The following is a 15,198-nucleotide window of genomic DNA, read 5'->3' as shown; positions in this document are numbered from 1 at the left end:
TAAGTCTGTATAACATTGGTTCTGTCCAGTATGATTTGACCTATAACCATACAAATTGGTATGATAGTTACTTGAAAGGAATGGGCAAAACCTGATTTTGATTTCAACATGTCAAATGTCTAGGTCACAAGGACTGGTTATATGAAATATTATATTAATAGGTACATTAGTTATTTTAAGTACCAGTAGTCATTTATGGAATCCCTAATACCATGTAAAACAACCCTTCAGAAGAGTTAAATTATAAAAAAAAAACATCGGGACAATTCTCTTATTATGAGATAGATTATAGTACTGACAGCTGTAAATGCTTCAAGAATTTTATCTTTGTTCACAAAGTGTTTAAAAACAACGACTGTTCCTGCCAGTTTCATAAGCCATTTAGTTATTTTTATTACTCGTTTATGTTAATATTTGGGAATTGAATCAATTAACAATTCATGATAAGTTAGTTCAGTGGAGCTGTATATGTTTAACAAACATCTCTTGTTTATTCCAGAAGTGGCCCAGCCAGGGGACCCTATATACAGTTTTCAGCAGTTCTATGAGTCTGCCAGCCATAGCTTGGACAACCTGGTGTCTGTAAGGTAAATATACACTGTGTCATGTATGTGCGGTTTGCTTTAATATGCTTGTTAGATTAAATATGTATGTGAATTTGAAAGTGTTTGCAACAGATCATGTGAGAAAGAGTGAATTATACATGTGTTGTACAGTTGATGTCCTTCACCTTTAAATATTCATTTTTCTTAACTCCAATATATTTGAATATAAATCCATTGATTCAACTTTCATTTTAACTTTCTATAGCTCTAATATGGTAGTCCTATACAGTTATAGCATAACAACCAAATAAGGTAAATATAACACGAATGATGTTCAGTTGATATTACCCTTCACACTAATACAATCACTTCCTGATAAGCATGATGGAAGCCCATAGGCATTGGCACTTTTGGGGCCCATGCCCCAGACCCCAAGTCAGCCTAGTGCCTACTATAGTGCTAGTGTCAAGTCGATTTCGCTCTTTTCACTTAGCGTACCAATGTCAAGGCTGGCAAAGCATAAAATGTGACAATTCCTTTGATCAAAACATACCATATATATATAAATTAATTGGCTTTGTCATCAGGTCATCATATCAGGCTAAGTAAGTTAACAAAATATTTCTACACGGTCTCATGGGGTCCCTAAAAATTGCAAAATTGAACTTTGGCATTCACTCCTTCTTACCCTCAAGAAAACGCGTTATGGGGCTGATAATTAAAGTGATATATTACCAAGACAAGAGGTTTATTTCGGATTTGCAAATTGATTGATGATAAAAATCAATTAGTGACTGCAGTTGCGTATGTACAGTTAACTCATTTAGTATCATCACTATATTTGTTGACACGCAGCTTGCAGATGTTTGATATAAATATCCATTAAGAACTAATATTGTGTTGTAAATGATCGTGACCTGGAAATTGTCAAAACAATCTTCTTGTTTATGTATGTCAGCTATCATAAAAACTGACTAATACATGATTGCCTGCTGCAATAAAACTGTAAATATTTGTTTGGTATAATTAGACAAAGTATGGTATGTTCCATTTCAGAATGGGTTGGGACATGCATCTGACACTGCCCGACACCCCAGGGGCCAGCTGTATTCCAGATCACTGGGTGGTCCCAGAGGATCCATCATCTCATGCCTGGGCTTCGTACCTGGTCACAAAGTCCACTACTCCTTGATGTAGGGATCCAAGCTGTATCAGCTGTATCCAATACCAGGGGTGGTGTAATACATTTGTAGGCTACATACCTAGTCACTTACAACGCCTGCAACTACTTGATTGAGTGATCCACACCTGATGCCAGCTGTATGGCAGACCAATGGGTGGTATAACACTGTCCTATGCTACATTCTACCCCTTGATGAAGGGATCCTCATCTGAGACAAGCTCTTTGCCGAAGCACTGTGTGCAATAACACATTACTTGGCTACACACCTAGTCACACCCATTCATCAACCACTTGATTGAGGTATCCAATCCTGAGACAAGGTGAACCCCTTACCACTGGGTTTTGTTACATAGGCTACATACATGGTTTTGAAGTTCACTACCACTTCATTGAGGGATCCACTAGAATTCAGCCTTACACACAACCTATCTGATCAAACTGTCCATGTTCATGCCCGTACAACATAAATATGAATAACAAACATTTTTTATTGAAGTCTGGAAATCAAGCAGAATTTGCTGTTTTTTGTCGTGTAGCACCTAAAATGTGCAGAGTACTCCAGGCAATGATGTTACAGCAATCTGTGAAACATGGTCTTAGATGTGAGTCTGACTTTTCTTGACCTTTGGCTTGGAACTTGTTGAATTTATGAAGATGATTTTGTAGCAGGACCATTTGTTTATCAGGATGTTCCTTATCATTAGTATAAGAAGAACAGTTTGTCCCAAAATATTGAAAGAATACAATTTTTAACGATTATTTAAGTTTCCGTTATTTTTATTTACATATCAAATAAATGCAAATGCTTTATGTATTTTGTGAATCTTTTTTTAAATATTGGTTGTTAACACAAACGTTACAAATAAAGTACAAGGCAGTTGTATCCCATAAGCTGGTTTTCTCATTCAATTAATTAGTGAAAGATCATGCTAACTTTCAGTCTTGTAATTATTAATAATTTTGTATGCGACATCTTCATGTATAATAATAACACGTACGTTATTGCTTTTGTTGTATAATTATAACAAAGAGATGTTTGTAAACCATGTTTGCCCCCCCCCCTTCCAAACTGACATGACTTTTTAATGATGACAATCAAACACAGTTATATATCAGACAGCAAAAAAAATCAAGATATGGTGGATTCAGCTGTCTGGAAAAGTTATTCGTAAACACCATGTAAAAAATGATTAATTGTCAATGCTTGAACACATTTTTCATTTGCATGATCATGTGTCTGAGTATTTTGCAGTTATTCTGAGAAAAAAAGTTGTCTAAATACCGACCAAATTGTCTGTATACAAACCATACGACCGCCCGACGGACAGGTGCACTTCAATGTTATCCAGCTTCTTCCGAGTGGGCAGGCTTTTTTCGCTCCATTTTGGGAATACGCCACACTGGAATTTTGGGAATTTCGCGTCGTGAAAACCCCCATTTTGGGAAAAAAATTATTCGCAAAATTGGCTCAATTGGGAAAAATGATCGCATGTAAATAGTGTTTCTTATATTTCAAAGAAGCCGTTAACTGGTAAATAACGACTATTTTGATAACTTATTATTAAAATTTTACAAAGTATTATGAACGTGAGATAAGTGCAGGTTTTTTAATCTGAATTTGGGGAAAAGGCCTGGCCTTTTTTGAGGTGAAAAAAATCGTGTGAAGCGCCGGATTTTGAGGAAAATAAGGAAAGTCTTAAATAATCATTAACATATTTTACAGCTTTTAAAACAAATTCAAGGAAACAGATAATTTAATTATGCAACACTTTCTATTTTCTACACCGGATCAGATAAACTTATATATTTTAAGTTAAAAAAAAAAAATATAATTTTTTTTTTTTGAAATTGGGATTTTTTTTTTCGATTGGGAAAAAAACAACCAAATTTGCATTGGGAATGGGGCCGAATTTCGGATCCGTAGCATAGGGCGGAAAAAGCCTGGTGGGGCATACTTGTATATATTATGTTGATTAAAATGACCCAGGGAATGAATCCACAACATTTTCTGCGATTATTCCATATTAAATGGTATGGAACTACTTTCCCAACATTAGTGTAGGTACGGCTCATAACTTTTTTAGAATAACCTTTAATTATTTCTTTCTATCGAGAGAAAACAATTTGCTTTGGTAGTAGAATGTGGAACATTACTTAAATTATATGAATATTAAATGGCTTTCAATAAAAAAATTGAAGTACGAAAAAATATAACTAAACAATAAATGTTGTGTAATGCATAATTGATTTTCACACTGACATTCAATTATTTGAAAAACCTGTGTTATTTATTAAAACTTTGTGAAGAATTTCAAAATTGTATGATGGTCATAATGTCTCTTAAATGTTTTAGACTAAGTTGTATTACCTATAGTTATTTTGAAATTTAAATACAAGAATGTCTCCTAACCATAGTCGTTATCTTAAATGAAATATAGTGAAATATCATATACTTATCATGTAATAGTTGATTAAATAACCAATAAACATTGCCTCTAAGAACGACAAATACAAAGACTTCTATTGACCTATAATTCATGTATTTCTTCCCTTAGACTATTTCAGAACAAATTGATTAAACAAAATTCGCTTCGACTTCAGACGATGTACTATTTTCCAAATTCCTTGCCACAGATCTGAAAAAGTTTAAACAACGTGCAAAACCTTGTACGAAATATTCTAAGCATGTTATCAAACAAAAAAGGTTGTATTTATTTCGTTGTTTGTCGTCTTGAATAGCAAACACGTCAAAATAAAGTATGTTCAGACGATGTACAACTTTCATTGTTTATTGTTCCTGAATGTTTGAGAAAACTACAGAAATCTAAGAAAAACGACAATTACCAGAGTACATAAGGCGACTAAGCGGGTACTTTGCGCATAGTTATATATTTTGATATTATAAAATATGAGAATACCTTGATTTTCGTCGTCAAGCTTTTTCCGCCATTTTGTGCGTACGATGTTCTTTTGTGATCACGTGATTCCCCGCAGTGATTAATTTTGTTCACAATCATTGGAGGGCTTGTCATGAGAAAGAATTCAAGAGTTCAAAGGTCAAAATGACCATAAATGATAATGGCATAATAATTATTAAAAATCGCCATAAATTAGATTCTCTTGTTTTGTGCAGACAACATAAAAAATAGTCACGCCTGTGACAAAGCTCTAGTTTTCAATTCGTCTAGCTACTGGGTGGATCTTGCTTAAAATTTCAGTTGAATGAATAATCGTTCTATGTAGTGATCTAAGAAAGACATTTTTTTTTCTGCGACAAGTTTTTGCAGACTGATCTCTTTGTGTTTGATCTTTAGATCCCGAAACTTGTGTTTTGAATTCTTCGTTTAATACAAGATGGATATCGCTTTGACAGTTTCATGACTTTTATGTATCGAAGATCAGGAAGAAAATGAACATTTTATTAGACGTCATGACTTCTCAAAATTATGGCATTTTTATTTGTGTCAACACTATAATATACATTCAACATTTTGGGTGTTCAACTCCTCTGTGATTACTGTTAAGTTAAAGAGGGGTTGAAAGGACAAGGGTGGACTGTCGCTCAAACGTTCATAGTTGAATTACCTGTTCTACATAGGTTTATGATTCTTCTTACTCTTCGCACCTAAAATTCCATTCTTTATACTCCTCTACAAGTATGTGCGAAGTTCTGTCTCGGCCATATTTTGTGTAACATCACTTGCCACAAATGTATACGACCATAATACGACGTGTCGCTTGTAACACTCGTCTCAAAGATCGAGGTAATATTTAGGATCAAGTGTAAACATTAAAAATAAATAGCCTAAAAATTCCTGTTTAAACTAGTAGTTTGTTAAATAATAATGAATTAACTGGGTACAAATGTAAACCATCACAAGACGACGTTTCGCTATAACACCCGTGTCACTACCTCAACGATCATGATCGCACTTAGTTTAACGGTCATATTTGGCCATAAAAAGGCTTGAATGTTCTTAAGCTTTGAATTTCATCGTGATATTTTTTAATTAATAATTATCAAGAGAAGGCGTCATTTCGTGTGAAAAACATGTCTCTTCCTCAGAGGTTAAGATCACAACTCGAGGTATTGATCGAAACTGCCATAAGACAGCTCGTCTGGACTGTAATTTTATATTTAATCATGCCATTAAGAAGTTACTTTCACAAATGTATTTATTTTTATTTCTTCAAAATACACGAAGAGCTGAACAAATGATAACATCCAAGTTTACAATTGTTAAAGAAAACATAAGAGTAATATGTTTACGTAGTACGATATCTTACACTTCTTTAGCGATCAAGACTGTAAACATTGACATGATAAACAGAGCAAACTTATATACACATATTTTTTAACTATTATTTATAGGCGTGGAATTAAATTGATATTGTTAAGGAAAATAAATCTTGAGGTCAACGTAACGGAGAAATAACAGTACGCATGTGGTATAAACATTACGCATGTTATATCCTAGTGCATCAATGCATGCGGGGATGAGAGAATACGCATAACGCACAAACACATGTATTCTCAAACCAGTGCTGATCAAAACCTACGCGAAAATAATCTGGCATTCTAGATACGAAAACAAACGAAATTCTATAATAACTTCTGTTTACTGATTCTGTACTAATATCGTTGTGCGGCAAGATTGATAGCAACATAAGAAACAAACGGAGTAACATGTTACCAACATACATTCTAGAATACGTTATCTGAAGTATAAGCAACCACATTGCCCGAGCAAGTTGGTATAATAACGTTTGAAGCATTGTAAAATTTGACGCGCCTGCGTTGAGGAACGTTTGACACATCAATACGTCTGCTTGTTATATGCGGTAAACTGCAGTATTGTAAGTAGAAGTCTACCCCGCAAGTTTTAACGACGAGTGCCACTATGCTTGTTATGTGAGGATTATTATAAGGGCAATAATATGTTCACACCATCTTGAGCACTTGTGACACTGTTCCGCGTATAATCTTGATAACATGCGCCGTACCGCTATATTAACTAATTTTAACTCTGGATGAATTTTGAGATTGCACAAGGCACATATTACGGTTCTTCGGCATTCTCGCGGACAAGCCTGGTCTTTGAGTGCATATTTCCGAATACCCGGCTTCTCTTGTTATATTTGTGACGTGTCTCTGAAGAATGTTCTTCCAATTCATTTGTGACACTAAGGTCTAACTGCTCAAGTACAGATTTAGATATTCATTTAGATTATACTTATTACGTAACCCAAATATATTTGGAATAAATCGTTGGCATTGAAAATCATTGGTAAGGAATCGCGTCAGTCTATTCAGGAACACATGCTTAGCCAACTATCTACAAGGAAGTCTGCATAACTGTCCAATTGTTCAAAGGTCAAATTTTAAGTTTTCTTGCGTCAATACATGTTTCTAGCGATTCAATATCTAACACTGCGAGTGAAAAGTCATTGCTGGTAGAAAGTTTCACTGTATGCGTTTAACGCAAAACCTGTGTGCGTCCACAAGTCTTTTAATATCCGTTTGCGTGTATGTATTCCAGAGTTCACATCCGTAAAAAGCGTAAGGTATACGGGCAGACGGATTGTGTTAGTGTTAAACACTTAGTGTCAAAGTCAGGTTGTCGGATAAAAGTATATATTGCCGTGTGGGCTTCGCTTACACAACTATCCTGTGGGTGCAATATTGTCTGTATCCCAGCAATTGGCTATAGTATTGTACATTACATTGGTTTGTTTTGGCAGATATTTGATTCTGATTCACATGTGATGAGGATTAATTATTTTAGAAAGTTGCTGTCCACCCAAATACGTTATTTTCTGCAATCACGAGAAGATCGTCCAAGGGACTTTTATTGTTTAAAAAAAATATTTGTAGAAAGGAGCATTTATTTATTTTTTTTCTGTTAGGAATGTCACCGAGCTATAGAATGATTTAAATATAAGCAACTTGTTATTTAAAATTAATGTACATATTTGAGGGATTATTGTTCCCCTTTTATACTTGAGCGATGTAAATTTTAGATTTGTTTATGCCCTTGGATCGAAAGATCGGAGGTAAATTGTTTTTGGCCTGTCTGTCTGTCATTGTGTCAGTCATTGTATGTGTGTGTCACAAAACTTTAACCTTGGTTAAACCTTTATAACTCTTGCAATATTGAAGATAGCAACTTCATATTTGTTATGCATGTGTATCTTATAGAGCTGCACATTTTGAGTGGTGAAAAGTCAAGGTCAAGGTCATCCTTCAAGGTCAAAGCTCAAATATGATTGTATTTTTCGTTCCTCAAACTTTTGCCTTCGTTAAAGTTTGGTCATAACTATGTGGCTAAAATAAATCAATTTGGACTCTAGAAGCTATATTTTTGACCAACATATGGAGAAACATAATTAATGTGTTTGGTAAAAATAGTGGCTGTACAATGTAGCAAGTTGGGGCAGTTTTCTATATTATGTTAATTGTGAAACCTTTTGAACGCTGGCTCCTCAAGGTCTTTGGTCCTCTTGATTTTATGTCTTGTATAAGGTGAAGAAATATTTTTAGAGAAATGAGGTCATCAATAAGGAAGAATTAAAGGAGCAAAAATCACGCCCCTTACATTAAAGTTAACGAAACAATCAAGCCATATATTTTGTTCAGGAAGAAGATATGTATAAGGAGGCAGACATGATCCTGGGTCAGGTGCGTAAAAAACTCTCAGAGACGGGTCGCTATCAGCAGCTATTGGACAGTCTGTCAAAACTGCGCAGGCTGAGGACAGACAGGCTGGAGAGACTGGGTGGGTAATCATTTTTATAAATAGCTTATCCTAGCGGGTATTCAGATTAAGCAAATAGTGAATGATTGAAATAAGGAATTCTGGGTGTGGAAACTATTGTGTATAGCAAACCAAGTTCGTATACCAATCTGGGAATTGGGTATTAAAACAGAATTGAATATCAATCCAAGAACAAATACTAAGCTGGGGATTGGGTATTCAAACTACTGCAGTATATGGCATATCTGTATTTGATTAAAGTATGTATTTTGTTGATGAAATCAACACCACATGAAACAAGTAACTGTTATTTTTTTCTCATTTGATTTCTTTTATTAACGTGTGATTCCCTGATAGATGAACTCTCTAGCATTTATGCAGGGCCCAGCTAAGTCATGTTTGGTTCCCTGTCGGGAATGCTGCTGATCATGAATGAATGGACAAGCAGCATTTGAGCCAGGAAACAGATGTTTGTTAAATATTGCTGAGTCATATTGGGTGTCCTGTCAGGTGTGCTGTCCAGCATTTATGCAGGGACAGGAAGTATTGGAGCCAGGAACCAGGTGTTTGAGAATAAGATTTCAAGTCTGAAGGAGCTGCTTGACAAACAGATGAACATTTATAAAGCAGAAGAATCCACACTAAAGGTAACCCAGACAAATAGGAATTTGCAATATATAAAACATGGGAAACAAAAGAAGCTTTTTTATTACCATACGAAATGAGAGGTTTTAAATGATTATCCCACCCCAAACACATAGGGATATAGAATTGGTCTGTCCATTAGTATGTCCGTCCGTCAGTCCGTCCATGTGTCACAAAACTTTTAGGGCCAAATCTCAGAAACTATATAAGATATCAACATGAAACATAGGTGTCTAGATATATTAATGAGGAGAAGTGCAATGCACAAGAACTATAACCCTACACTTTCTTTAATAAGTTATTGCCCTTTTTTATTTTGTGTGTGATGAATTTTGTCAGGACTATATCTTGGATACCATGCACAATTTTAATTATGAAACTTCATGGGTGCATTGATGTTAATAGGGACAATTGCCATTCTTAAGAACCATAACCATTCACTTTCTCAAATAAAAGTCATTGCATTTTGTTGTCTTTATATGATGGAACTTTTCAAGGCTATATCTCAGTTATGATACAAGATTTAAACAAGAAAGTTATGGGTGTGAAGAAATCAATTGAAAAAAAGGCCTTGCTTAAGAACTATAAACTATATGTGCTTAAAGAAGAGTTATTTCTCTTTGTTTTTGTATGATGGAACTTTTTAGTGCTATATCACAGATATGATGCAACATTTCGAGAGTAAACTTCATGAGTGTGTAGAAATCAATAGGAAGAAGTGTCATGCACAAAAACCATAACCCTGCACTTTCTTAACTAAGAATTTTTGCCCTTTGTTATTGTTGTATGATGTAACTTTTCAAGGCTATATCTCAGATATGCTACAAGATTTCGACATAAACTTCATGGGTGTGAAGATATTAATGAGGATAATTGCAATACATACAAACAATTACCATACACTTTATTATTACTATTAAATTATTACCCTACACTTAATGAATCTACTGTATATCAAGGCATTTGCACCGATAAAAAAAGTTTATTTTGCAGAAGATATTAATTCTACAAATTTGTTTGTTACATTTGTCAGTTCATCGTTGAATTAAGTCATTGGTATGCTGCCCAAAATTGCAAAGAATAATGTCACTCTTTTGTCTTTCTTGTTTTATTGTTATTGAATTTATGGTGATATGTAATAAAATAATTGTATTTGTTGTAAGTCTGGTAGTTGTGTCCTTGGAGGGATCTCAAACACTAGTAATCATAATTGATGAAACTTGGTATGCATCGGCTATGGACATGTGCATTCTGTCAGGATCTTCAGCTGCAATGAATATACAATTAGGTATTACCATTTGATATATAATGTGACATTTTCTAATGTCTGGTATTCTTTCCATCTACCCCAGGCTGTATTGAATGTATGACCTGAATTTAATCGATTATTATATGCAGCGTATGTTTGCACAGCTGATTAAAGAACATGCTGACACTGGTCTTTATTTATGAAAATAAATATGAACCTTGCTCTAGGAAAACAGGGCTTAATTCAAGTGCATAAAGTGCTGTCCTAGACTAACCCGTGAAGTCAGCACAGTCCAATCTGGGAACACACTTTCTGCTCAAACTGGATTTTCCATCAGAAAAGTCTACCTTTAAATGATTTTTTTATACAAGCGGCAGAGTGTCGTGGCGATACTTTTTGCACATCAATTGAGCCGCGTTCTGAGAAAACTGGGCATAATGCATGTGCGTAAAGTGTCATCCCAGATTACCCTGTGCAGTCCGCACAGGCTAATCAGGGACGACACTTTCCGCCTAAACTTGATTTTCGGCAAGGAGGGACTTCCTTGAAACTAAAAATACCATAAAAGTGGAAAGTGTCGTCCCTGATTAGCCTGTGTGGACTGCATTAAGCCCAATTTTCTCAGAACAAGACACAATTAAATCCCATATTGTATAGTAAGGCTCATATACATACAAATTGTAGGAACACATTGGATATTGTTTGACTAGGTTCTGTTAGAGAAGGAGCAAAAGGAGACCAAAGAGAAGGAGGATGCGCAGACACGGCAGAGAAGGGCAGAGGCACTTGAGCGTGAACACACAATACAGCACAGAAAATTGTTTGGCAAACCCAGTAAGATAGCTTGTTTGGCAAACCCAGTAAAATATAAAAAATACCAAACCTCAGAAACTTGTTTGCATTACCCAGTATGATAGCTTGTTTGGCACACCCAGAAAGATATAACACGACACACAGCTTAGGAACTTGTTTAGCAAATCCAGCAAGATATGAAACAACACACGGCTCAGGAAAAACCCAGTACAATAAAACACAACAAACTGCTCAGGAACGTGTTTGGCAAAGACAGTAAGATAACTTGGTTAGCAAACCCATTAAGATAGCTTGTTTTGCAAACCCTGTTAGATAGCATGTGTGTAAAACCCAGAAAGATAGCTTTTTTTTTGCAAACCCCATAAGATTGCTTGATTGGCAAACCCATTAAGATAGCTTGTTTGACAACCCAGTAAGATAGCATGTTTTGCACTACCCATAAGGTAGCTTGTTTGGCAAACCCATTAAGAGAGCATGTTTTGCAAACCCATAATTATAGCTTGTTTGGCAACCCTGTAAGATAGCTTGTTTTGCAAACCCTGTAAGATAGCTTGTTTGTCAAACCCAGTAAGATAGCTTGATTGGCAAACCCAGTAAAATAACTTGTTTTGCAAACCCTATAAGATAGCTGGTTTTGCAAACCAATTACGAGAGCTTGTTTTGCAAACCCTGTAAGATAGCATGTTTTGCTAACCCGGTAAGATAGCTTGTTTGGCAAACCCATTAAGATAGCTTGTTTGGCAAACCCAGTTAGATAGCTGGTTTGGTAAACACAGTAAGATATCTTGTTTGGCAAACCCCAAAAGAAAGCTTGTTTGGCAAACCCCGTAAGATAGCGTAGTGAAATTTGAGTCACTTTGTCAAAGGTCTAGGTCAATGTCATAATTAGTGTTCAAATCGTTTTCAATAAATAACTCAACAAAGTGAACAATGGGCTTGATACTTCACATGTGCATTGGTCTTGGACAGTAGATGACCCCTATTATAAATTGGGGTCACTAGGCCAGATGTCAAGGTAGCTGTCACAATAAGTGTAAAAATCGTTTCCGATCAATAACTCAACGAATTGACCAATTGACTTGATACTTCAATTGTGCATTGGCTTTGGACAGTAGATGACCCCTATTAAAATTGGGTTTACTAGTTCAAAGGTCAAGGTCACTGTGATATTACGTGTTAAATTGGTGTATGTTTGATATGTCATCAAAGATTGGAGTGATGGATATGAAGGCCCTGTTGGGGGGGGGGGGGCAGCATCTTTCTCCAGCAGCGGAGCTCTTGTTTCTTATATGGTTTTTTTTGTTGTGCAACAATTTTAGGTTTACTTTTTTATATGCCTCTTTTTGACATAAAAACATAAAATTCCTGAAACTTTATTATTATTATTTGCTACATAAACACATTTGGGATATTGGTCACCTTTGTAACAAGTTTTGGTGGGGGTATATGGCTTTGCTCCTGTCCCCAGGTTGATAGGTCTGTCGGTTGGTAGGTTGGTAAGTCTGTATAACATTGGTTCTGTTCAGTATGATTTGACCTACAACCATACAAATTGGTATGATAGTTACTTGAAAGGAATGGGCAAAACCTGATTTTGATTTCAACATGTCAAATGTCTAGGTCACAAGGACTGGTTATATGAAATATTATATTAATAGGTACATTAGTTATTTTAAGTACCAGTAGTCATTTATGGAATCCCTAATACCATGTAAAACAACCCTTCAGAAGAGTTAAATTATAAAAAAAAAACATCGGGATAATTCTCTTATTATGAGATAGATTATAGTACTGACAGCTGTAAATGCTTCAAGAATTTTATCTTTGTTCACAAAGTGTTTAAAAACAACGACTGTTCCTGCCAGTTTCATAAGCCATTTAGTTATTTTTATTACTCGTTTATGTTAATATTTGGGAATTGAATCAATTAACAATTCATGATAAGTTAGTTCAGTGGAGCTGTATATGTTTAACAAACATCTCTTGTTTATTCCAGAAGTGGCCCAGCCAGGGGACCCTATATACAGTTTTCAGCAGTTCTATGAGTCTGCCAGCCATAGCTTGGACAACCTGGTGTCTGTAAGGTAAATATACACTGTGTCATGTATGTGCGGTTTGCTTTAATATGCTTGTTAGATTAAATATGTATGTGAATTTGAAAGTGTTTGCAACAGATCATGTGAGAAAGAGTGAATTATACATGTGTTGTACAGTTGATGTCCTTCACCTTTAAATATTCATTTTTCTTAACTCCAATATATTTGAATATAAATCCATTGATTCAACTTTCATTTTAACTTTCTATAGCTCTAATATGGTAGTCCTATACAGTTATAGCATAACAACCAAATAAGGTAAATATAACACGAATGATGTTCAGTTGATATTACCCTTCACACTAATACAATCACTTCCTGATAAGCATGATGGAAGCCCATAGGCATTGGCACTTTTGGGGCCCATGCCCCAGACCCCAAGTCAGCCTAGTGCCTACTATAGTGCCAGTGTCCAGTCGATTTCACTCTTTTCACTTAGCGTACCAATGTCAAGGCTGGCAAAGCATAAAATGTGACAATTCCTTTGATCAAAACATACCATATATATATAAATTAATTGGCTTTGTCACCAGGTCATCATATCAGGCTAAGTAAGTTAACAAAATATTTCTACACGGTCTCATGGGGTCCCTAAAAATTGCAAAATTGAACTTTGGCATTCACTCCTTCTTACCCTCAAGAAAACGCGTTATGGGGCTGATAATTAAAGTGATATATTACCAAGACAAGAGGTTTATTTCGGATTTGCAAATTGATTGATGATAAAAATCAATTAGTGACTGCAGTTGCGTATGTACAGTTAACTCATTTAGTATCATCACTATATTTGTTGACACGCAGCTTGCAGATGTTTGATATAAATATCCATTAAGAACTAATATTGTGTTGTAAATGATCGTGACCTGGAAATTGTCAAAACAATCTTCTTGTTTATGTATGTCAGCTATCATAAAAACTGACTAATACATGATTGCCTGCTGCAATAAAACTGTAAATATTTGTTTGGTATAATTAGACAAAGTATGGTATGTTCCATTTCAGAATGGGTTGGGACATGCATCTGACACTGCCCGACACCCCAGGGGCCAGCTGTATTCCAGATCACTGGGTGGTCCCAGAGGATCCATCATCTCATGCCTGGGCTTCGTACCTGGTCACAAAGTCCACTACTCCTTGATGTAGGGATCCAAGCTGTATCAGCTGTATCCAATACCAGGGGTGGTGTAATACATTTGTAGGCTACATACATAGTCACTTACAACGCCTGCAACTACTTGATTGAGTGATCCACACCTGATGCCAGCTGTATGGCAGACCAATGGGTGGTATAACACTGTCCTATGCTACATTCTACCCCTTGATGAAGGGATCCTCATCTGAGACAAGCTCTTTGCCGAAGCACTGTGTGCAATAACACATTAATTGGCTAAACACCTAGTCACACCCATTCATCAACCACTTGATTGAGGTATCCAATCCAGAGACAAGGTGAACCCCTTACCACTGGGTTTTGTTACATAGGCTACATACATGGTTTTGAAGTTCACTACCACTTCATTGAGGGATCCACTAGAATTCAGCCTTACACACAACCTATCTGATCAAACTGTCCATGTTCATGCCCGTACAACATAAATATGAATAACAAACATTTTTTATTGAAGTCTGGAAATCAAGCAGAATTTGCTGTTTTTTGTCGTGTAGCACCTAAAATGTGCAGAGTACTCCAGGCAATGATGTTACAGCAATCTGTGAAACATGGTCTTAGATGTGAGTCTGACTTTTCTTGACCTTTGGCTTGGAACTTGTTGAATTTATGAAGATGATTTTGTAGCAGGACCATTTGTTTATCAGGATGTTCCTTATCATTAGTATAAGAAGAACAGTTTGTCCCAAAATATTGAAAGAATACAATTTTTAACGATTATTTAAGTTTCCGTTATTTTTATTT

At 35.6% G+C, this 15,198-nt stretch overlaps 1 protein-coding gene across 6 annotated transcripts in view; it reads left to right on the top strand.

The window, feature by feature from the left end:
• Window positions 1–14,662, top strand: part of LOC127877560 (programmed cell death protein 7-like) — a 29,218-nt gene extending 14,556 nt beyond the window's left edge. For 2 of the 6 annotated variants that reach the window (XM_052423529.1, XM_052423535.1), the window contains exons 8-9: window positions 500–587; window positions 1,602–2,619. In XM_052423529.1, the coding sequence (XP_052279489.1) occupies window positions 500–587; window positions 1,602–1,737 (224 nt within the window). In that variant the 3' untranslated portion in view covers window positions 1,738–2,619. Of the gene's footprint in view, window positions 1–499; window positions 588–1,601; window positions 2,620–8,993; window positions 9,131–11,087; window positions 11,212–13,186; window positions 13,275–14,288 lie in introns of those variants that run through there. The other 4 variants (XM_052423534.1, XM_052423531.1, XM_052423533.1 and 1 more) reach the window with 4 other exon arrangements.
• The last annotated feature ends 536 nt before the right edge of the window (window positions 14,663–15,198 follow it).

This window comes from Dreissena polymorpha, chromosome 4 (genome assembly GCF_020536995.1).
Source record: "Dreissena polymorpha isolate Duluth1 chromosome 4, UMN_Dpol_1.0, whole genome shotgun sequence".
Lineage (NCBI taxonomy): Eukaryota > Metazoa > Mollusca > Bivalvia > Myida > Dreissenidae > Dreissena > Dreissena polymorpha.
Note: the sequence above shows the minus strand (reverse complement) of the source record. Positions and strands in the feature narration are given on the sequence as shown.